Consider the following 20,276-nt stretch of genomic DNA (forward strand, 5'->3'; position numbering starts at 1 on the left):
CAGCGCCTGTGGGCGCGAAGGCAATGTGTGGAGCCTCGCTGGCTGCCCATGCTCCTAGGGGCTGCAGGAATCTGGCAGACGCTTCCTGGGAGCCACGGTAAGCACTGCTGGGACCCAGCACCCCGGTTCCTCTCCTGCACCCCAACCCCCTGCCCCAGTCTGCAGTCCCGTCCCAGAGACTGCACCCCACACCCACCCAACACCCCAACATCCTGCCCCAGCCTGGAGCCCTCTCCCACACCCTGAACCCCTCATTTCTGGCCCCACCCCGGAGCGCACACCCCCAGACTAGAGTCCACACCCCCTCCCATACCCCAATATCCTGCCCCAGCCCAGAGCTATTTCCCACACCCCCAGACCCTTATCCCCAGCCCCACCCCAGAGCCTGCATCCCCAACTGGAGCCCTCCCTCCCTCCCACACCTCAACCCCTGCCCCAGCCAGGTGAAAGTAAGTGAGTGTGGAGGAGAGCAAGCGATGGAGGGAAGGGGGATGAAGTGAGTGGGGGCAGGTCCTCAGAGAAGGGGTGAGGCAGGGGCAGGGCCTCAGGGAAGGGGTGGGAAAGGGGTGTTCAGTTTTGTGCCATTAGAAAGTTTGGCAACCCTACTCACTATACCACTAAAGCTCCTAGTGAGGAAAATGGATTAACTCCAAGGGAATACAGGCAGTGAGCCCAATTCCCAAAGTACACAAAGGTTCTTTTATGCTGCCAGAATAGTGAGTGGGCTTCCCTGAGGCCGCTTATAGCCTGCATAAAGGGTTCTATGCCACCCCTGCTCCTAGTCCCCCCATACCTCCAGCATAACAGGCATCGGGATGGGGAGTGAAGTGATGGCCTTGGTCAGAGCCTAATGCATGACAGCTCTTCTCATAGGGACTCTGGGAAGCAAAATAAACTCTGCTCAAATTTACACCAGGGACTGAGCAGGTCAGCTGCTGCCCCAGAATATGGCAACTGCAAAGGTGGCTTAAAGCCACTTGTGCACTCTTCCTCTATGTCTCTCTTCCTGGCCCAAAAGCAGGAAGGGAGGAACTGAGAATTGAGTCAGTGGCAAAGAGTGGAGAGGTGATTGGTACATAATACCAACATATCTCTCAGGCGCCTTATGCATGCTTCTTCCCATTTGTCGTTGCTTGCTTACTTCCTGGCTTACTACACTGACTCTCTATAGTAATCCTGCTACAAGGGAGTTTATGCTGTAACTTCTCCTCACCTGAGCAGATTTTCCATCTCTGGCCTGCACTCCAAAGTTCTCACCAGCATAAAGCCAGGATGAATTTGGACATACCAGTTTATTCAAAATAACTGAATTTTGTGTAGCATCTTTCATACACTCTATTGCAAAGTGTTTTATGGATAGCTTAGTGGCAGATCAGGTGAAGTAAAATTAACAAGTTCTCTGTGGTGTTAGCACTGCTGGAAGTCCAAATGTTTGCTATTGTGAATCAGAGCAGAGCAATAGGGTGGAAGAGCACAGAAGGTAAGGGCAGTGTATAATTAGCATGCTCTCTGAAGCTGCCACATTTCAGACCTTGTTAATTTTAGTTTGTTGTCACGCTTGGAACAGAGAGGTCAGATAGCTGCCAAGAGCAAAGTGTCAGTACATTAAATAATGTTGGAAGATACAGGAAGACTATTCCAGACAGCAAGAGCTGCAGAGGAGAAGGATTTTGTAGCAAGGTTGCATATGGAAGGGTAGAAGAGGCCTGTGCTATTTCCACCAGCAATCAGAAATTTAGGATTGCTTCCCAGTGTGGCTAAAATACGTCTGCCCACATGTATCACGCATAAAATAAGAGAATGAATGTGTAGGAGACAGCATAGTCCCAGGGATAGGGCACTGTCTGGGAACTGGGAGACCTGGGTCTGCCACTGATCTGCTGTGTGACCTCGAGAAAGTCCCTTTATCTCTTTGTGCCTTGGCTTCATCACTGTAAAATGACGATAAAGATACCTAAGTTCCTTTATAAATCATTTGAGATCCATAGCTGGGAAATACATCATAAGACTGAAGTATTTCACCAGTTTTCTAGCCTGGGTGAATAGTTAAAAGGTTTGGATTACAATGCAATGCCATTATTTCATTTTCTTTGAAATCAGAATATTTATGAATGTAAAAAATAATTAAGAGTTTAAGAATTGTGTTCTATTTGACACCTCGGAAAAAAAAAGTAATTTAATAAAAATACAATCCTAATCAGACTTTGAACTCAATATTTTCAGGATTCCTATCATTTTTCTAAAGCAGAAATAATATCAGATCCAATAATTTTGACATCATTAAGCAAAAAACCAGGTTAGGAAAAGAACAATTCTGTCATATCAAAAGGTATTGGAATCAGACATGTTAGAAAAGGGTTAGCCATTTAAATAGTCACATTTAGCAAGGCTGATTAAGTTTCCTTATTTCAGTTTTGATTTCCCATGTGTGTGTTTGAGTTTTAGGAGAATAAACAAGTTAACACTAGTGTTAACTTTATAAGATAAATGAAGGGACATTGAAGGCAATTAGATTGTCAAACATTTTATTTATTTATTTCCTGTGAAAATGAACATTGGCATTATGGAATCATGGTCATGACCCAATAGTTAAGGTTGTAACTCAGTACGTTACAAAATGGCATCACTATCTCTCTGAGAGAACCCATTGTTAAACTCAAGGAGATCCCTAAATGTTCTTTGATCACAGCGCTGTATTGTGCCCAGGACTTTGCTTAAGTGTTTAGTTACGAGTAGAAGCATATTTGAATACAGCAGAAAATTGCTAAGCTGCCTTTTGTTACCCTGCATGCCTTCATAATCAATACCAAAAATTATTAGTCTCCTCTCCTTTGTTTTCAAGAAAGTTTAAATAGCAGAGTCCTTTACTGAAGTCTAATTACCAAGACATCTTGACTGTTAAAAAAAAAAAATAATTCTACATTTACTAACATGCTGCAAAGATCCTTCATAAATTTCCTTTGGGCTGAACAAGGGACTTAATGTTGCCTTTGGGAAGCAACTGCTCTTATGGTAGATTTGAGTCACTGTTGACTGGTGCAAACCAGAACAACCCTGAGAGCTGATTTAACTTGTCCTAGCATCTTTTGTGGGTAGAAAGAAAGGGGGAGTAAAGTTACTGATGTGCCCCCTCTGCTGCTCCAGATGCGCTGACCACTGCATGGTGGGGACAGTAATACTTACCTACTTGGCTAGGTGGTTGTGAGGATTCATTCATGTTTTTACAGTGCTTTGAAGAGACAGATGAAAATATTTCTTTGATTATTTCCAGCTTTGGGATCATGGTTTTCAGAAGACAGTGTTTTTCTTTTCCTATTTCCATAACTGTTACAACACTACTGAGATTCATCAATCTTGGTCATTTGTGAATGTAACATGAATGACACATTCAGGATTGATGAGTCACCAGTTAAAAAGTAGCTGTTTCCTTATTGATTTTTTAAAAAAAACAACTCATTTAATCATTCTCCTCACTTTTTTCAAGTCTTTTTTTCAAGTCTGCTCTACCAAAATGATCTACACCTGGTGGCTTTCAGACAGGTTTTTTTCAATATTCAATAAGCAGATCGGTTGCAAATATTTCCAGAACATTAGGACACTTAAATTGAACTTCATGTGTCTGTTGCAGGGGGGTCCTACCAGTCAGTCTGGAAAGATTACTCTTTAATAAAATTTATTTATTTTGGGGAATAAATAGTTTACGTGTCAAGTTTTAGGGACCTTCCAGCCATCAGAAACCTTATCCTGAAGTTCAGTTTAGTACAGACAGCTGCAATGCAAGACTTTTTACCCTACTTAACTAACTATCCCAAACAGTGCCTAGAGTGCTGCCTTTCCTGCTGATTGCTGAGCACTGCTTAGGAGACACTACCAATCCTCCTGAAATGTATAAAATTAGCATTTAAGACAAAATAATGGCATAACTTTCTGTGCAGAGTATAATACTAATAAGATTAAGTTTTAGCAAAGAAAAACATAAAAGATGTAATCTAATAATACCAAAATACATTCTGAATAAACTATATTACACATGTTTGCTGACTGGATGATATAAGTTTAATTAAATTATACTGTCTTATAAACAGAATATGGTAGGTAGTAATGGCAGCTTTTGTACGTATAGTGCAAGAAAGCAAGGGGGGATTGGGGATTATTACAAAATGAATGTAGTACAAGCTACTTAAAATCAAAAAGATAAAGATGAAAATGGAATTGTAGTTTCTTAAATGCTTCTACAAGTGAAATTCATGTTTCCTCAGATATATTAGATGGGGTGAAATAGAAGGAGACAAATCTAAAATTGGGGGAAAAAAACCACCTAAGAAAACTTTCTTTTTCTGAAGGTGAGAGGTTGGAATGTGTGTGTCTGAGGGGAGTGATCCAAGTAAAAATTATTGCACTGATTTCAGAATGTGTAGTACTCTTCAGTCTCAGAATCTGGTAAAATTCTTATTTATATTGCTGTGATATACTGTATTTTGTCCATTCCATCTCTTCATGTGCTACATAGTAGAAGATTCCTGGCTGTTAGCACTTCTGAACCAGATGGCATATTCTTCTGTCATGTTGAGATCATGCTGAAAATGCCATCTATGTAAAACAGCTGAGACATAACACTTTGACATCAGGTTTTCAATAGTTACATAGCTATTGGTTTTTATCAGTTACCATTCATTTTTGGCCATTAATTTTTTTTTTGAGTTTTATTTACAGATGAGAATGAGTATATATTAAATGCATTATTAACCCCCCAACCCACCCGATTCCCCACACAAATACTGGATTTCTAAGGATTTTTGCCAGTTTACCTAACTCAAGTCCTGTCCATAGCATCAAAGAACTTTATATGGTTTTGAAAAAAATATTAACCATGTTATGGAAACTGCTTTTAAAACTACGTTAGTACAACCACACAGCTTCTCTGGTAAGTGTGTCATAACATATCCAACATGGTTCTTGAGAGGTAGTCAACTCTGGTAAGGCAGAATAGGGTTTCTGACTAAGGCCTGAATGCAGAAAAGGAAGTAGGCATCTAACTCCTTATTTTAGGCATTTGGATCCTGGTTTCAGCATCACTGCAATACACAACTCTGGCTTCCCCCACCAAATCCTCTAGGCACCGAAACTCACTTGGCACCTAAGTTTTTGTAGTAAAAGTTTCCTTAGTGCCTGTGTTTCTGCCCTGAGCATGTGCATTGCTGCCTCATTTTCAGTGACTGGACACCTATCTCCTGCTTAAGCCACAGAGCAATTCACAACCTGGGGAAGACAGGCATTTGGCTGCCTAAGGTTCATGCAGGGCCTGATGCAATAGGTGTGCTCAGAAGCAATTTACCAGATTGAGCCACTCGGGTGAGTTCACACACAACAGTTGGGGAAGCAGGGAAGAGGAGAAGGACTTCCCTCAGAGCTTTTACCCTAGTACTTAGAGCTAAACCACCTGGGTTTGGGAGACCCCTGGTTCAACTGCCTGCCCCATGTGAGGGGGTGAAGAGATTTGAACTGCAACCTGCCACCTCTCCAAAAAGTGCTCCAACCAGTGGGCTATGGGATAATCTGATGTGACTTTCCCTCAATCTCTCCTGTTGTTGTTGTTGCATTCATGATAAATGACAAAAGAGTAATTGGAGCAGAGAGACTGGACTGGACCTGGTGTTTCCCACTTCCTGGGTGAGCTCTGACCATCAGGTGCTATAGAGTCATTTGAGGAATTCTCGTGCTTGTACTGTCTCCCTCTCCCTCTCCCTCTCTCTCTCTCTCTGGCCGCCCACGTGACTCTTTAAGAGAGAGAGCCAGGGAGAGGGAGGCAGCACAGAGTATGAGAATTACTCTATAACCTTGTGGTTAAAGAGAGAGAAGCCTATATAACTTAGATGGCAAAGTCCCATTTTCAGAAGTGATTTAGGCACTTAGCAGCTCAAGTTCCACTGACTTTCAGTGAGACTTAAGCTCCTATATAATAATAATGTCTTCTGCAGTTTCCACAGTATGCATCCGATGAAGTGAGCTGTAGCTCACGAAAGCTCATGCTCAAATAAATTGGTTAGTCTCTAAGGTGCCACAAGTACTCCTTTTCTTTTTGCAAATACAGACTAACACGGCTGCTACTCTGAAACCTGTCATTAAGCTCCTGTGTGCCTAAATAACTTTTGAAAGGACGTAGCTGTTTAAGTCATGTAGCCCTTGCAACACAGAGTAGAGCAACACCTAAATACCTTTAAAAATCAAAGCCTAAGACTCAATCTGGGTTCTTTCCTTCTCATTCATGAGCACTGCATGCCAGATTCTGTGCAATCTCATTGGTTTAAAATCATGCTCTCAGTTACACCGAAGGAACCCCACTAGATTTCAGTGAGCCAGATTGGCACAGTTGTGTAAAAGGTGGAGGAAGAGGGTGAAAGGAGCCAGTGGATGGTGACCTGTGTCATGTGATATGGAATTATTAATGTCTTATAACGCTGACTCATGTGATGTGACTAAATCCAGGAAATAAAGTTGAGTCTCTTTTTCCACTTCCTGTGTGTCACATTCTTATTATGGGAGCTTTGTCCATATTTGTGCATTACAGTCTATACACTAGGAGAGGACTCTCAGGATAGGATGAGGGTAGTGACAGGATTCCAGATTTTTATAAGGCTGGCCATCACTGCGGCATTTGTACACCTTCCATAAAAAATAAACACAATATATATCTCTCTACTGGCAAAAATAAGTTTTAAGGTATTGTTGGGATTTAAATAAATAGGAATGTGCGTATGTGTGTATGCATTGAGGTGTCTCTGAGCATTCCAACAATAACTCTAAAACAAAGAAATGGGTTTGGTATTTAGGTTTCCTTTGCCCTACTCTGTATTTGTATCCCTTTTGCTCTCTCTCTCACATTGTTATTTTTTAAGAGAAGGTACTGTGTGTTATGGACCAAGTATAGGTGGTATGTCCTAGTAGTCAGAGCAGCAGTCAGGGCTAGTGGGCAGAGCAGGCATCCAGGTTGGGGAACGAAGCCAAGGGTCAGCAGCAGAGTCCACTGCCAGTTACCAGAGCCAGGCGTCAAGCCAGAGTTAGAGGCAGGAGCCAGGTGATCCTCCAATCAGAGCTCCTGTGGGTGGTGCCTTGGCCAGGGATATAGTCCTAGTAGCATCTCAGCCCACTGGGTTTCAATAGGCATTGGGTGGAGGGCAAGATGCAGCAGCTGTGTGAGGGACCCCCCGACCTTTCCCCCCCAGGCCAGACCTAGGTTCAAGACCCAAGACATCACACTGTTTTGTGTTGTAAAAGCACCTGCCACATTGTGGGACCTACTGAAAACAAATGAAAAATAATAAATCATCCAAAACACCTCTTGGCACTCCAACTGTGTGGAGGAGCATTGGCCACATCCCCAGATGGGCTCGGCTATAATAGCGTAACATTAACTACTCAGCAGATTAACTAGAATGCAGCTGCTCTTCCATCTCTGGCTCTTAATTAACAAGGCTTCTTCCCCAATCCTTGCGGGTTAGAAGAAGGTGACTTCAAGTAATTTGCAATATTTTTTGTAAGTTTTTGAATCCCTATAAATTTACTTAATTATGTATTGAGTGGTATTCTTCTTTTGTTTGAAAATTGAAAAAAAAACAACATCAAAGTTCAATGCCCAAGTTTGTCATCCAAGATGATGGCAAATGGGAGGAAAAGGGCAACCTTCATGCCATCCTCCCTGTTAAGGGCTTTGGCATGACTAATGCCATCAACATGGCAACAGAACACTGACCAATGGCCTCATTGTGGAAAAAGCAACCCAAGCAATATGGCGCTTTTAGGGCAAACACTGAAAGAGGAAACATATATTCATACCTACATGTATGGCACTTCAAGAAGGCCTTTCTCCTGAAAAATTTAGTACTATCAAACTGTTCTTTGACATATATTTAAATAAAATTTTGTGAGTTCATGCTTACATTTTCATCATCATTTTCTTTCTTTTTAAGTTTTATTTAATTTTATATATTTATTGTCCATGAATACCATGTATTTGTCTGTGCTGTAGCTCCTGGTTCTAATATTCTCAGTACCATCCTGCAGTATTACACTCAAGCATGCATTCCCCAGTTTGTTTGCTCCCCAAGTTAACAAAGAGACAGAGATGGAAAAGGAGCTGAGAAGAATGCAACAATCATGCGGACACAGGAAATAGCGGAGGAGTCAGTAGCTGTGGAGAAGAAGGATCAATAGCTTGAGTTAGTCAAGAGTGGTAACAGCCCTAGCAAACAATTGCCACCCTAGGCTGCCTTCTGTAAACACAGAGCAGCCCAATGTCAAAACCACTTCATTACTCTTGTCTTACCTGAATGTGCTCAGGATATTTGAACTTTGGAGGATTTTGCTGTTGTAATTCACATTCCCGTGTATATAAAGATGCTAAAACAAGCATGGTCCCAGTACACCGATTCCAATCAATCGCACTTACAGTAGCCAAACAGACAAATAGTCTGGCCTAAAGTACTTCAATGTGTCTTAAATCACACTACCATGCTAACTGCTCAAGCATAAAATATGTTCACAACACCAGATTATTTTACTGATCCATTATGTCAAAAGCCTGAAAAATAGAAACAACAGTGCTCGAAGGTGACAAGGAGTGTAACAGATAATCTGAGGTAATAAATCATATTAGGGTTTTTTTTTTCCCAAACCATGGATTTGGCAAACTATAAAAAGTGTAATTTATGTGGACTGACAGATACCAGCAATTTTTGTTTTCGCATGCTGGTAGAGCTAAAATTTGGTGCTATTGTTTGGGCTGCTTGTTCTCTTAGAAGAGAGAGTAATAACAAATTCATATAAGGCTGCCTTCAAGGGACAACTTGTTCAGATACTGACAATATTTGGGAATTGCGAATGAAATGCCTAGAAGTTTGGAGATATGAATTATATTCTCAGAACAGTGAACTATAGCCACAAACTCATAATTATGAATCCCTCAAAAATACATTCCCCTTGTTTTTCACTGGAAACTTACCTGTAAGTAAACTAGGAGGTAGTATTACGTGAAAAGGTATGTTAATTTTATGCACAACCAGGGCCATTTCTGGAATGTATAAAGGCGATTTCACCCATTATGTCAATTTCTTGTTTTTGTTTCTTGATTACTATTGCATGTTTGTTTTACATAATGGACCTGTATTTATTTCTTTTTGTAAATCTGTGCTCTCTTCAAACTCTGTTCACAGGCTACCAGTATCTCTTTCTACATGGATGAGATCCAGACTTGCAAATTTAAAAAAAGAAAAAAAAAGTTTGCCTGCATTTTGCAATTTTCACCGGGGTCCTAGTGGGGAGCCAGCTGTACTCACTCAATTAGGGTGAACTGCAAAGAAGGGGCAGACAATCCCAGTAAAGTTGGTGGATATTCCAATAAAATTTATCAAGCCAGTATAAAACAGCATCTTTATTACCTCACTGGTTACTCAGAAGTCCAAACAACACAGTTCCCTTAAAGTGATCCAGCCTTAGGCCTCCATTCAGGTACCTAAGTCAAATATGATGATTTTTGAAAATCTTCTTTCATCATATAAAAGAAAAGGTTCTACCTATCCCAAAGAATTGGACACATTACCTCCCAGACTAATGAAAGTTTCAGATCTTACCCAAATACACACTACAGCCAATTCTTATTAACTAAACTAAAATTTATTTTAAAAAAAGAGAGAGAGTATGGTTAAAAGATCAATATGCATACAGACATGAGTTCAATTAATTGAGATTCAGATTCATAGCATAGATGGTGAGCTTTGTAGTTGTAAAGAGTTCTTTCTGAAATAGTTCATAGTTTACAGTCTAACGTCCAAATATATTCAAGGTATACCAGCATAACTGGGACCTTAGTCTTGGGACTCAAACTTCCCCTGATGAAGCCTAAGCAGATCTGAGATGAACAGGATCAGGTTCCAAGGTCTTTTTATACAGTGTTCTAGCATCTACTTGACTGCACAGTCGTGGATAAACAATAGACTTTTGATGTAACTTTTCACTTTCTAAACACTACCAGTAATTAGTTACACAAATTAACAGGGGACAGTTTGCTTGTTCCTGCACCGTTCGCAGATTATTTGCTATACATATTTCAGGGAAGGGGTTGGAATGGGAGCAGGGAAGGGGTGGAAAGAGGCGGGGCAGGGCCTCATGGAAGGGGTGGAGTGGGGGCGGGGCTGGGACAGCAGGGGGGTGGGTATCAGTGATGCGGCCCTCAGGCCAATGTACTAGTCCTCATGTGGCCCTTGTGGTCATTTGAGTTTGAGACCCCTGCTGTAGAGACTCATATTTTCAGCTCTGGAGGTCCCTGGTTCAATTCCCAATTTTGGACAAAAGGGCAGTTGTCAAGATAGCACTTCTTATGCATTGTATGTAGGGAAGAAAGTGATTAGCCATAGCTCTGTGTGCTATTTGTATGGGGGAGCTGGGGAAGCTTCCTCCCTAAACTCTGAAGTATTTATTCCTGGCTCTATTCAGTAACTCTCTGTCAGGAAATGTATTTTTCCCTCCTGTCTTATATTTTTCTGTAGTTTTCATTGTTAGTTGTTAAATTTATTTGTTATACATTATCCCTCATACCACAACTTTTGAATCCTATGGATAGCTTCCTTCCCATCAGTATTTTCACAAATTCATCACTATACATTATGATAGCATTACATTTCCCCCCATGTAATTTTGTCCTCATAGCAGAATAACTGAAAGAAGCAGCTCAGTTTATGATTGATTAGGAAATGTACAATTTCAGTTCCCTTTGGAAATGTGGGTGTTTCAGGCTATATTACTTTGAATAGATCTCATTTCAGGAAATCATAGTTAGATTTGCAAACAACCTATTAGGTCACTCATCCAAACTCTGCCAGTGCAGTATTGGTCCCTACAGTATATTCTTGAATGTTTTGTCCAATCTCACTTTGAATGACTCAAGCAATAAGGCTTCCACTACTTCCTCTGGGAGACTATTCCATGGTCTAATAGATTTCACTGTTAGGAAATATTTCCTGTCACTTGGCCTACATTTTCTTATGCTCAGATTCATCTAGTTATTTGTAGTTATACTTCTCTAGACCTCCCTTAACAGGACCTTTTCCTTCCTTGATACTTATACCCTTCAGTAAATTGTAGATGGTTAACAAAAAGAAAAGGAGTACTTGTGGCACCTTAGAGACTAACCAATTTATTTGAGCATGAGCTTTCGTGAGCTACAGCTCACTTCATTGGATGCATACTGTGGAAACTGCAGAAGACATTATATACACAGAGACCATAAAACAATACCTCCTCCCACCCCACTCTCCTGCTGGTAATAGCTTATCTAAAGTGATCATCAAGTTGGGCCATTTCCAGCACAAATCCAGGTTTTCTCACCCTCCGCCCTCCCACACACAAACTCACTCTCCTGCTGGTAATAGCCCATCCAAAGTGACCACTCTCTTTAAAATGTGTATGATAATCAAGGTGGGGTTAACGGATCTCTTTGGTCATCATTTGGCCAAGGTAAAACATTTTTAGCTCTTGTAATCTTTCCGTATAAGTAGGCCATCTGATTGGTGGGGAGATTATTTTTGATTAAATGCTGTCTTAAAAGAAGCAAAGAGGAAAAAATGCATTAGCATCGTGGAGTTTCAGGGGACCCAAAATCTTATTTTTAAAATCAAAATGTTTAGGTTTTTTGAGTTTTAAGTAGAAGTGGAGAGTTTCCCCAAAGAACTTAAATTTTTTTTTCTAACTCTAACAATTTATCATGTATCATGGCTGGCATCATCAGTGCATGTTTTGGAATGTTGCTTGATCTATGTTTTGCACTAGTTTTTAAGAAAAATGTGTGCCTCTGCAGTATGTGCGGAGGGAGCTGTGGCAGCAGCAATAACACAAGCTGTTCCGTTAGTGTGGTGATGACACAGGATGCTCAGTGGGCATTTGAAGGCCTGTTTGCTAATTTACAGCCAGTAGTGAGAAAATTGAGCTTCTGGAATTCTGCAACAGCATCACCAGACAGCTCAGGTAAGATAGCCAGGTGGAGAAAAAATGGAGGGAAGGATTCTTGGGGTAGAAATAATTTTTTCATGTTGAATCCGAACAACAGACCCCTCACTTGTAAATCAGTCCCTCCAACCATTTAATCATTTATGTTGTATTTTTCTGAATTCCCTCTGACTGGTATCATAGAGTCCAGAAATATATTGTTGTCTCACTTGCTTTTTGTTTTTGTTTTTTTCTTCCATATTGCAAGTTCATATCCACTACCATCCTTGTAGGGTTTTCTAAGGTCCCTATTCTGCCAAGACTTGTGCATATATTTAATTATATTTTGCAGAATCTGTACCCAAGTAATTTTTTCCTATTTAATATAATAATGCTTAGCTCTTACATAACACTGTATAAACATGAACTAATAATCCTCATATTGGAATCTCCCTGTTGGACTGGTAACATTGAGAGGTTAAGTGACTTTCCCAAAGTGACACAATGAATCACTATCGGAGCTGAGATTTGACTTGAGGAGTTCCTTGCTGACTGTCCAGCACTATGCTCCATCTCTATGGTCCTGATTCAGTAAAACACTTAAAAACACGTATGTAACTTTAGGAACACACTTAAGTGCTTGGATGACTCAGAGTCTTTATCTGTATCTCTATTGCATCTGATGATCTGTGTATTTATAGTCTTCAAGATTGGATTTTATTTCCATGCAGGTTATCCAGGCTGTCTTTTTTGGGATCTGCGTATTGACTGATCTCTCCAGTCTTCTCACCAAAGGAAGTGACAGCCAAGAACAAGAAAGACAGTTAAAAAAGCTCATTTCCCTCCGTGACTGGATGATGGCTGTTTTAGCCTTTCCTGTTGGAGTTGTAAGTATGGTGCTAAGCAGTTAATTTCACTGCCATGCAGGTGCATCATTTAACTTGTTCATTGTTTCCTGACTGTAAAAAGATTGACATGATTAGCAAAAGGGATAAATGACTGAAAAAAGGGGGAAATGGGAGCACAGTTTTGTCACACTTTAGTTATCCTGAAGATAACTTTCAGTTACTTTTTAATTTCATTTTTTAAAAATAATCCACTGTTGAGGCATCTGGATTCATGATATAAATAAAATGTACTTACACATTAGGACGGGGTGGACAAACTACGGCCAGTGAGCCGTTTTAAGCTGGCCCACGAACTCCTGCTGGGGAGCAAGGTCTGGTGCTTGCCCCGCTCCAGCCGTGGGGTCCAGGTCGGGGGCCACACCATGCGGCTCAGCCCTGCTCCAGCCGGGGCGTGGCCCTGCTCCAGCTGGGGCACTCCAGCTGTGGCATGGCCCCGCTCCAGGGCGCACAGTTGGGGGCTACACAGCATGGCTCCCGGAAGCAGCTGCGTGGCCCCACTCTGAAGGTTGGGGGCCACTTCATGCACACGAGCCGGAGAAGGGATATGCCGCTGCTTCCGAGAGCTGCTTGAGGTAAGCGCCACTCAGAGCCTGCACCCCTGAGCCTCTCACCATCCCCCAACCCCCTGCCCTGCCCTGATCTCCCTCCTGCTCTCCAAACCGCTCGATTCCAGCTCGGAGCACCCTCCTGCACTACAAACCTCTCATCCACAGCCTCACCCCAGAGCCCTCACCCACAGCTAGAACCTGCACCCCTTCGTGCACCCCTGCCCCAGTCCTGATCCCCCTCCCGCCTTCCAAACCCCTCAGTCCCAGCCCAGAGCACCCTCCTACACCCTAAACTCCTCATTCCCACCCCTACCCCAGAGCCTGCACCCCCAACCAGAGCCTTCACTCCCTCCCACACCCGAACCCACATGTTGTGAGCATTCATGGTCTGCCATACAATTTCTATTCCCCAGTGTGGCCATCAGGCCAAAAAGTTTGCCCATCCCTGCATTAGGGTCTTGATCCTTTGCAAGTATGAGGTAGGTTGGCATGTAGACTGTTTGGGATTCAAGTTGGATTCTTTCTATATTGCACATCATCATCAGTGATAGAAGCTCTGCCCTCCATGGGTTTGCACAAGTGTAACTGACTGGAGTTTGCTAAGCAATTCTGTTGATGATGCAAAAGAGAGTAGAATCTAGCACTCTCCCTGTTAGCCCTTGGGCTCTTCAGAGCTAAGAGGAGTAAAAACATGTTTTTGTCATTAAGGTGCACTAGTTTCTCTCCAACACACAGAGGGGGCAGAGTAAGAAGGCATTTATGAGTACTTTTCAGAGTAAAACTGCTCTTCTGTGGCTCTTAAATCAATGGGACTTTTGCCATTGACTACAGTGGTGCAGGATTGGGCATGACGCAACTCAGATTGCCAGTGCTTTCCACCCAAAACTTGGACCAGGTTAGCAGAAGATTTGTGAACCTTACAATAAGCACAGGCCCAAATTGTCAAGCTGTAATGAGACTGGAAATCATGCCTCATTTTTTGTTTCTTTATGAAAGTTTGCCAGTTCTAATTGCAACCTTGTGAACCACTGTTCGCCTTGTACTGTCTTCTAGCTATACTGTACTGTATGAGGTCTCATTGTCGACAATGTTTCATAACAACTAGGTATCTGTTGTAACTTTACAGTTAACACACCAATTTAAAATATCAAATTTTATATACTTCATCAGGCTTTGTTCAAATCCTTAGTGTGATATTTTACAGTCCACTCCATGAAGAAATACAGAATGCTTGTGCAAGGTTATAAAATATAAAACACATGTACAGCATTGTACAGGTGTTCCCTTCCCAGAACACCCAGTTGGTAGCCTTAAATTACTCATTAGCCATTGCTAAGGGTAACTGCTGCTATTCGTATTGGGTTAACTGGCTGCAATTTTTCTACTATGACATAAGAAACACACAGTAATAATTAATGTACTTTTAAAAAATACCTGGAAATAAACAGGCTTGCAAAATATCATTTTTTACAATTATATTTTGAGGAAGATTGGGAGTTATGTAGTAGTTGTGACTGTGACTGATAACAGATGCTTTTCCTGCTGTTGTTACTAGAAAAGAGAGAGCCCCTTAAGAACCGCATTACATTATTTTAAAGTTTTTAATTGATTCTTTTTGGGAAAAAACTCACCATATTAGCTTTTACACACATCAAGAGACACATTCTCCTGCCTTTTCTGGCTCTCTCGCCAGCAATTCAGTATCCACAATGCCACTTATGATACTATGTTTCTCTCTCCTCTGTTTTAACTCTCTGCTGGCTTTTGTGTACTCCTTCAGTACCTCCTCTCATATTCCCAGCACTGAAACTTTTTAAGACCATTTGAGGCCTCCTGTGAAGACATTAGCTACAGCTTCTGTTGGCAGTAGCTGCAGTTTCTAAGCATTCGGAGCTATATCTATTTTTTTTTCTTTCAGGCGTTACTTGTTTTGCCATCTGTGGAGGAGGAGCTAGCAAGCATTGTAAGCACTCTCTAAATGAGATGTACAAATGAGCATTCTCTAAATTAACCAGTTCCTAGGGGATATACTTCACACATGGGAACTAGCTGGTTTCCTAAGGGTTAAAACACACACAAATGTCCTGTTGTCTTGTCTTTGTTGGTTAGTTATCCTGAACTGGAAATGGCCCTTAGGGGCTGGGTGTGTGTCCCTGAGTTCTATTGTCAAAGAAACCGAGAAAATAACTAGCTAAGTATATTGTAAATATAGTCTTTCTCTCTCTTTTTTTTTCCTAAAGGTGACCTCCAGATAGGGAACAAAATGTCTTTGCTTCATTTTTTGCTCTTAATTTTGTACAAAGAAGGCCTAAAAAGATTTTGTTGTTCCCGTCTCTCCTGGCTGCTGGGAGACAAACAGTAGAGCCTCCGAATGTAACACTCAGCAGCCAGACTCAGACTTTTCTGAATGTCTGGTCCTTCACCAATCAAGAGTCCCTCCTGAAACCTGACTCTTTCTCCGATTCATCAGTTACCACTCACTGGGTATGTCTACACTACGGAATAAGGTCGAATTTATAGAAGTCGGTTTTTTAGAAATCGGTTTTATATATTCGAGTGTGTGTGTCCCCACAGAAAATGCTCTAAGTGCATTAAGTGCATTAACTCGGTGGAGTGCTTCCACAGTACTGAGGCTAGAGTCGACTTCCGGAGCGTTGCACTGTGGGTAGCTATCCCACAGTTCCCGCAGTCTCCGCTGCCCATTGGAATTCTGGGTTGAGATCCCAATGTCCGATGGGGCTAAAACATTGTCGTGGGTGGTTCTGGGTACATATCGTCAGGCCCCCGTTCCCTCCCTCCCTCCGTGAAAGCAAGGGCAGACAATAGTTTCGTGCCTTTTTTCCTGAGTTACCTGTGCAGACGCCATACCACGGCAAGCATGGAGCCCGTTCAGGTAACCGTCACCGTATGTCTCCTGGGTGCTGGCAGACGCGGTACAGCATTGCTACACAGTAGCAGCAACCCATTGCCTTCTGGCAGCAGACGGTGCAATACGACTGGTAGCCGTCCTCGTCGTGTCCGAGGTGCTCCTGGCCACGTCGGCTGGGAGCGCCTGCGCAGACATGGGCGCAGGGACTAAATTTGGAGTGACTTGACCAGGTCATTTTCTTTAGTCCTGCAGTCAGTCCTATTGAACCGTCTTATGGTGAGCAGGCAGGCAATACGGATTGCTAGCAGTCGTACTGTACCATCTTCTGCCGGGCAGGCAAGAGGTGAGGATGGCTAGCAGTCGTACTGTACCATCTTCTGCCGAGCAGCCATGAGATGTGGATGGCATGCAGTCCTTCTGCACCGTCTGCTGCTAGCCAAAGATGTAAAAGATAGATGGAGTGGATCAAAACAAGAAATAGACCAGATTTGTTTTGTACTCATTTGCTTCCCCCCCTCCCCTGTCTAGGGGACTCATTCCTCTAGGTCACACTGCAGTCACTCATAGAGAAGGTGCAGCGAGGTAAATCTAGGCATGTATCAATCAGAGGCCAGACTAACCTCCTTGTTCCAATAAGAACAATAACTTAGGTGCACCATTTCTTATTGGAACCCTCCGTGAAGTCTTGCCTGAAATACTCCTTGAGGTAAAGCCACCCCCTTTGTTGATTTTAGCTCCCTGAAGCCAACCCTGTAAGCCGTCTCGTCAGTCGCCCCTCCCTCCATCAGAGCAACAGCAGACAATCGTTCCGCACCTTTTTTCTGTACGGACGCCATACCAAGGCAAGCATGGAGGCCGCTCAGCTCACTTTGGCAATTAGGAGCACATTAAATACCACATGCATTATCCAGCAGTATATGCAGCACCAGAACCTGGCAAAGCGATACCGGGCGAGGAGGCGACGTCAGCGTGGTCACGTGAGTGATCAGGACATGGACACAGATTTCTCTGAAAGCATGGGCCCTGCCAATGCATGCATCATGGTGCTAATGGAGCAGGTTCATGCTGTGGAACGCCGATTCTGGGCTCGAGAAACAAGCACAGACTGGTGGGACCGCATAGTGTTGCAGGTCTGGGACGATTCCCAGTGGCTGCGAAACTTTCGCATGCGTAAGGGCACTTTCATGGAACTTTGTGACTTGCTTTCCCCTGCCCTGAAGCGCATGAATACCAAGATGAGAGCAGCCCTCACAGTTGAGAAGCGAGTGGCGATAGCCCTATGGAAGCTTGCAACGCCAGACAGCTACCGGTCAGTTGGGAATCAATTTGGAGTGGGCAAATCTACTGTTGGGGTTGCTGTGATGCAAGTAGCCCAAGCAATCAAAGATCTGCTGATATCAAGGGTAGTGACCCTGGGAAATGTGCAGGTCATAGTAGATGACTTTGCTGCAATGGGATTCCCTAACTGTGGTGGGGCCATAGACGGAACCCATATCCCTATCTTGGCACCGGAGCACCAAGCCACCGAGTACATAAACTGCAAGGGGTACTTTTCAATAGTGCTGCAAGCTCTGGGATGCAGAGGGAAAGGTACATGACGCTCGCATCTTCAGGAACTCTGGTCTGTTTCAAAAGCTGCAGGAAGGGACTTTATTCCCAGACCAGAAAATAACTGTTGGGGATGTTGAAATGCCTATATGTATCCTTGGGGACCCAGCCTACCCCTTCATGCCATGGCTCATGAAGCCGTACACAGGCAGCCTGGACAGTAGTCAGGAGCTGTTCAACTACAGGCTGAGCAAGTGCAGAATGGTGGTAGAATGTGCATTTGGACGTTTAAAGGCGCGCTGGTGCAGTTTACTGACTCGCTTAGACCTCAGCGAAACTAATATTCCCACTGTTATTACTGCTTGCTGTGTGCTCCACAATATTTGTGAGAGTAAGGGGGAGACGTTTATGGCGGGGTGGGAGGTTGAGGCAAATCGCCTGGCTGCTGGTTACGCGCAGCCAAACACCAGGGCGGTTAGAAGAGCACAGGAGGGCGCGGTTCGCATCAGAGAAGCTTTGAAAACCAGTTTCATGACTGGCCAGGCTACGGTGTGAAAGTTCTGTTTGTTTCTCCTTAATGAAACCCCCCGCCCCTTGGTTCACTCTACTTCCCTGTAAGCTAACCACCCTCCCCTCCTCCCTTCGATCACCACTTGCAGAGGCAATAAAGTCATTGTTGCTTCACATTCATGCATTCTTTATTCATTCATCACACAAATAGGGGGATGACTACCAAGGTAGCCCAGGAGGGGTGGTGGAGGAGGGAAGGAAAATGCCACACAGCACTTTAAAAGTTTGCAACTTTAAAGTTTATTGAATGCCAGCCTTCTTTTTTTTGGGCAATCCTCTGTTGCGGAGTGCCTGGTTGGCTGGTGGCCCCCCCACTGCGTTCTTGGGTGTCTGGGTGTGGAGACTATGGAGCTTGGGGAGGAGGGCGGTTGGTTACACAGGGGCTGTAGTGGCAGTCTGTGCTCCAGCTGCCTTTGCTGCAGCTCAACCATACACTGGAGCATACTGGTTTGGTCCTGCAGCAGCCTCAGCATTGAATCCTGCCTCCTCTCATCACGCTGCCACCACATTTGAGCTTCAGCCGTGTCTTCAGCCCGCCACTTAGTCTCTTCAGCCCGCCACTTACTCTCTTCAGCCCACCACCTCTCCTCCCGGTCATTTTGTGCTTTCCTGCACTCTGACATTATTTGCCTTCATGCATTCGTCTGTGCTCTGTCAGTGTGGGAGGACAGCATGAGCTCGGAGAACATTTCATCTCGAGTGTGTTTTTTTTTCTTTCTAATCTTCACTAGCCTCTGGGAAGGAGAAGATCCTGTGATCATTGAAATACATGCAGCTGGTGGAGAAAAAAAAAGGGACAGTGGTATTTAAAAAGACACATTTTATAAAACAGTGGCTACATTCTTTCAGGGTAAACCTTGCTGTTAACATTACATACATAGCACATGTGCTTTCGTTACAAGGTCGCATTTTGTTTCCCCCCACCGTGTGGCTACCCCCTCAACCCTCCCCCCTCCCCGTGGCTAACAGCGGGGAACATTTCTGTTTAGCCACAGGCAAACAGCCCAATAGGAACGGGCTCCTCTGAGTGTCCGCTGAAGAAAAGCACTCTATTTCAACCAGGTAACCGTGAATTATATCTCACTCTCCTGAGGATAACACAGAGAGATAAAGAACGGATGTTGTTTGAACGCCAGCAAACATACACTGCAATGCTTTGTTGTACAATGATTCCCGAGTACGTGTTACTGGCCTGGAGTGGTAAAGTGTCCTACCATGAAGGACGCAGTAAGGCTGCCCTCCCCAGAAACCTTTTGCAAAGGCTTTGGGAGTGCATCCAGGAGAACCGCGAATGCCAGGGCAAAGTAATCCTTTCACATGCTTGCTTTTAAACCATGTATAGTATTTTAAAAGGTACACTCACCGGAGGTCCCTTCTCCGCCTGCCGGATCCAGGAGGCAGCCTTGGGTGGGTTCAGGGGGTACTGGCTCCAGGTCCAGGGTTAGAAACAGTTCCTGGCTGTCGGGAAAACCGGTTTCTCCGCTTGCTTGCTGTGAGCTATCTACAACCTCATCATCATCATCTTCATCCCCAAAACCTGCTTCCGTGTTGCCTCCATCTCCATTGAAGGAGTCAAACAACACGGCTGGGGTAGTGGTGGCTGAACCTCCTAAAATGGCATGCAGCTCATCATAGAAGCGGCATGTTTGGGGCTCTGACCCGGAGCGGCCGTTCACCTCTCTGGTTTTCTGGTAGGCTTGCCTCAGCTCCTTCAGTTTCACGCGGCAGTGCTTCAGGTCCCTGTTATGGCCTCTGTCCTTCATGCCCTGGGAAATTTTGACAAAGGTTTTGGCATTTCGAAAACTGGAACGGAGTTCTGATAGCACAGATTCCTCTCCCCATACAGCGATCAGATCT

The 20,276-nt window shown here is 43.6% G+C and overlaps 2 protein-coding genes across 3 annotated transcripts in view; both read left to right on the forward strand.

Moving 5' to 3' along the window:
• Positions 1-20,276, forward strand: part of AIG1 (androgen induced 1) — a 196,997-nt gene that overhangs the window by 36,872 nt on the left and 139,849 nt on the right. For both annotated transcript variants that reach the window (XR_014711041.1, XM_084624514.1), the window contains exon 2: positions 12,708-12,863. Coding sequence is in view for 1 of the 2 variants with exons in the window: in XM_084624514.1 (XP_084480640.1) it covers positions 12,708-12,863 (156 nt within the window). In the remaining variant the exon portion in view is untranslated. The remainder of the gene's footprint in view (positions 1-12,707; positions 12,864-20,276) is intronic.
• Positions 15,679-18,506, forward strand: LOC311517471 (uncharacterized protein). The gene is made up of 2 exons (XM_084622327.1): positions 15,679-15,916; positions 17,036-18,506. The coding sequence occupies exon 2, from the start codon at positions 17,150-17,152 to the stop codon at positions 17,897-17,899; it is 750 nt and encodes a 249-aa protein (XP_084478453.1). The 5' UTR covers positions 15,679-15,916; positions 17,036-17,149; the 3' UTR covers positions 17,900-18,506.

Source organism: Lepidochelys olivacea (genome assembly GCF_965140295.1).
Source record: "Lepidochelys olivacea isolate rLepOli2 genome assembly, chromosome: 3".
Taxonomy (NCBI): domain Eukaryota; kingdom Metazoa; phylum Chordata; order Testudines; family Cheloniidae; genus Lepidochelys; species Lepidochelys olivacea.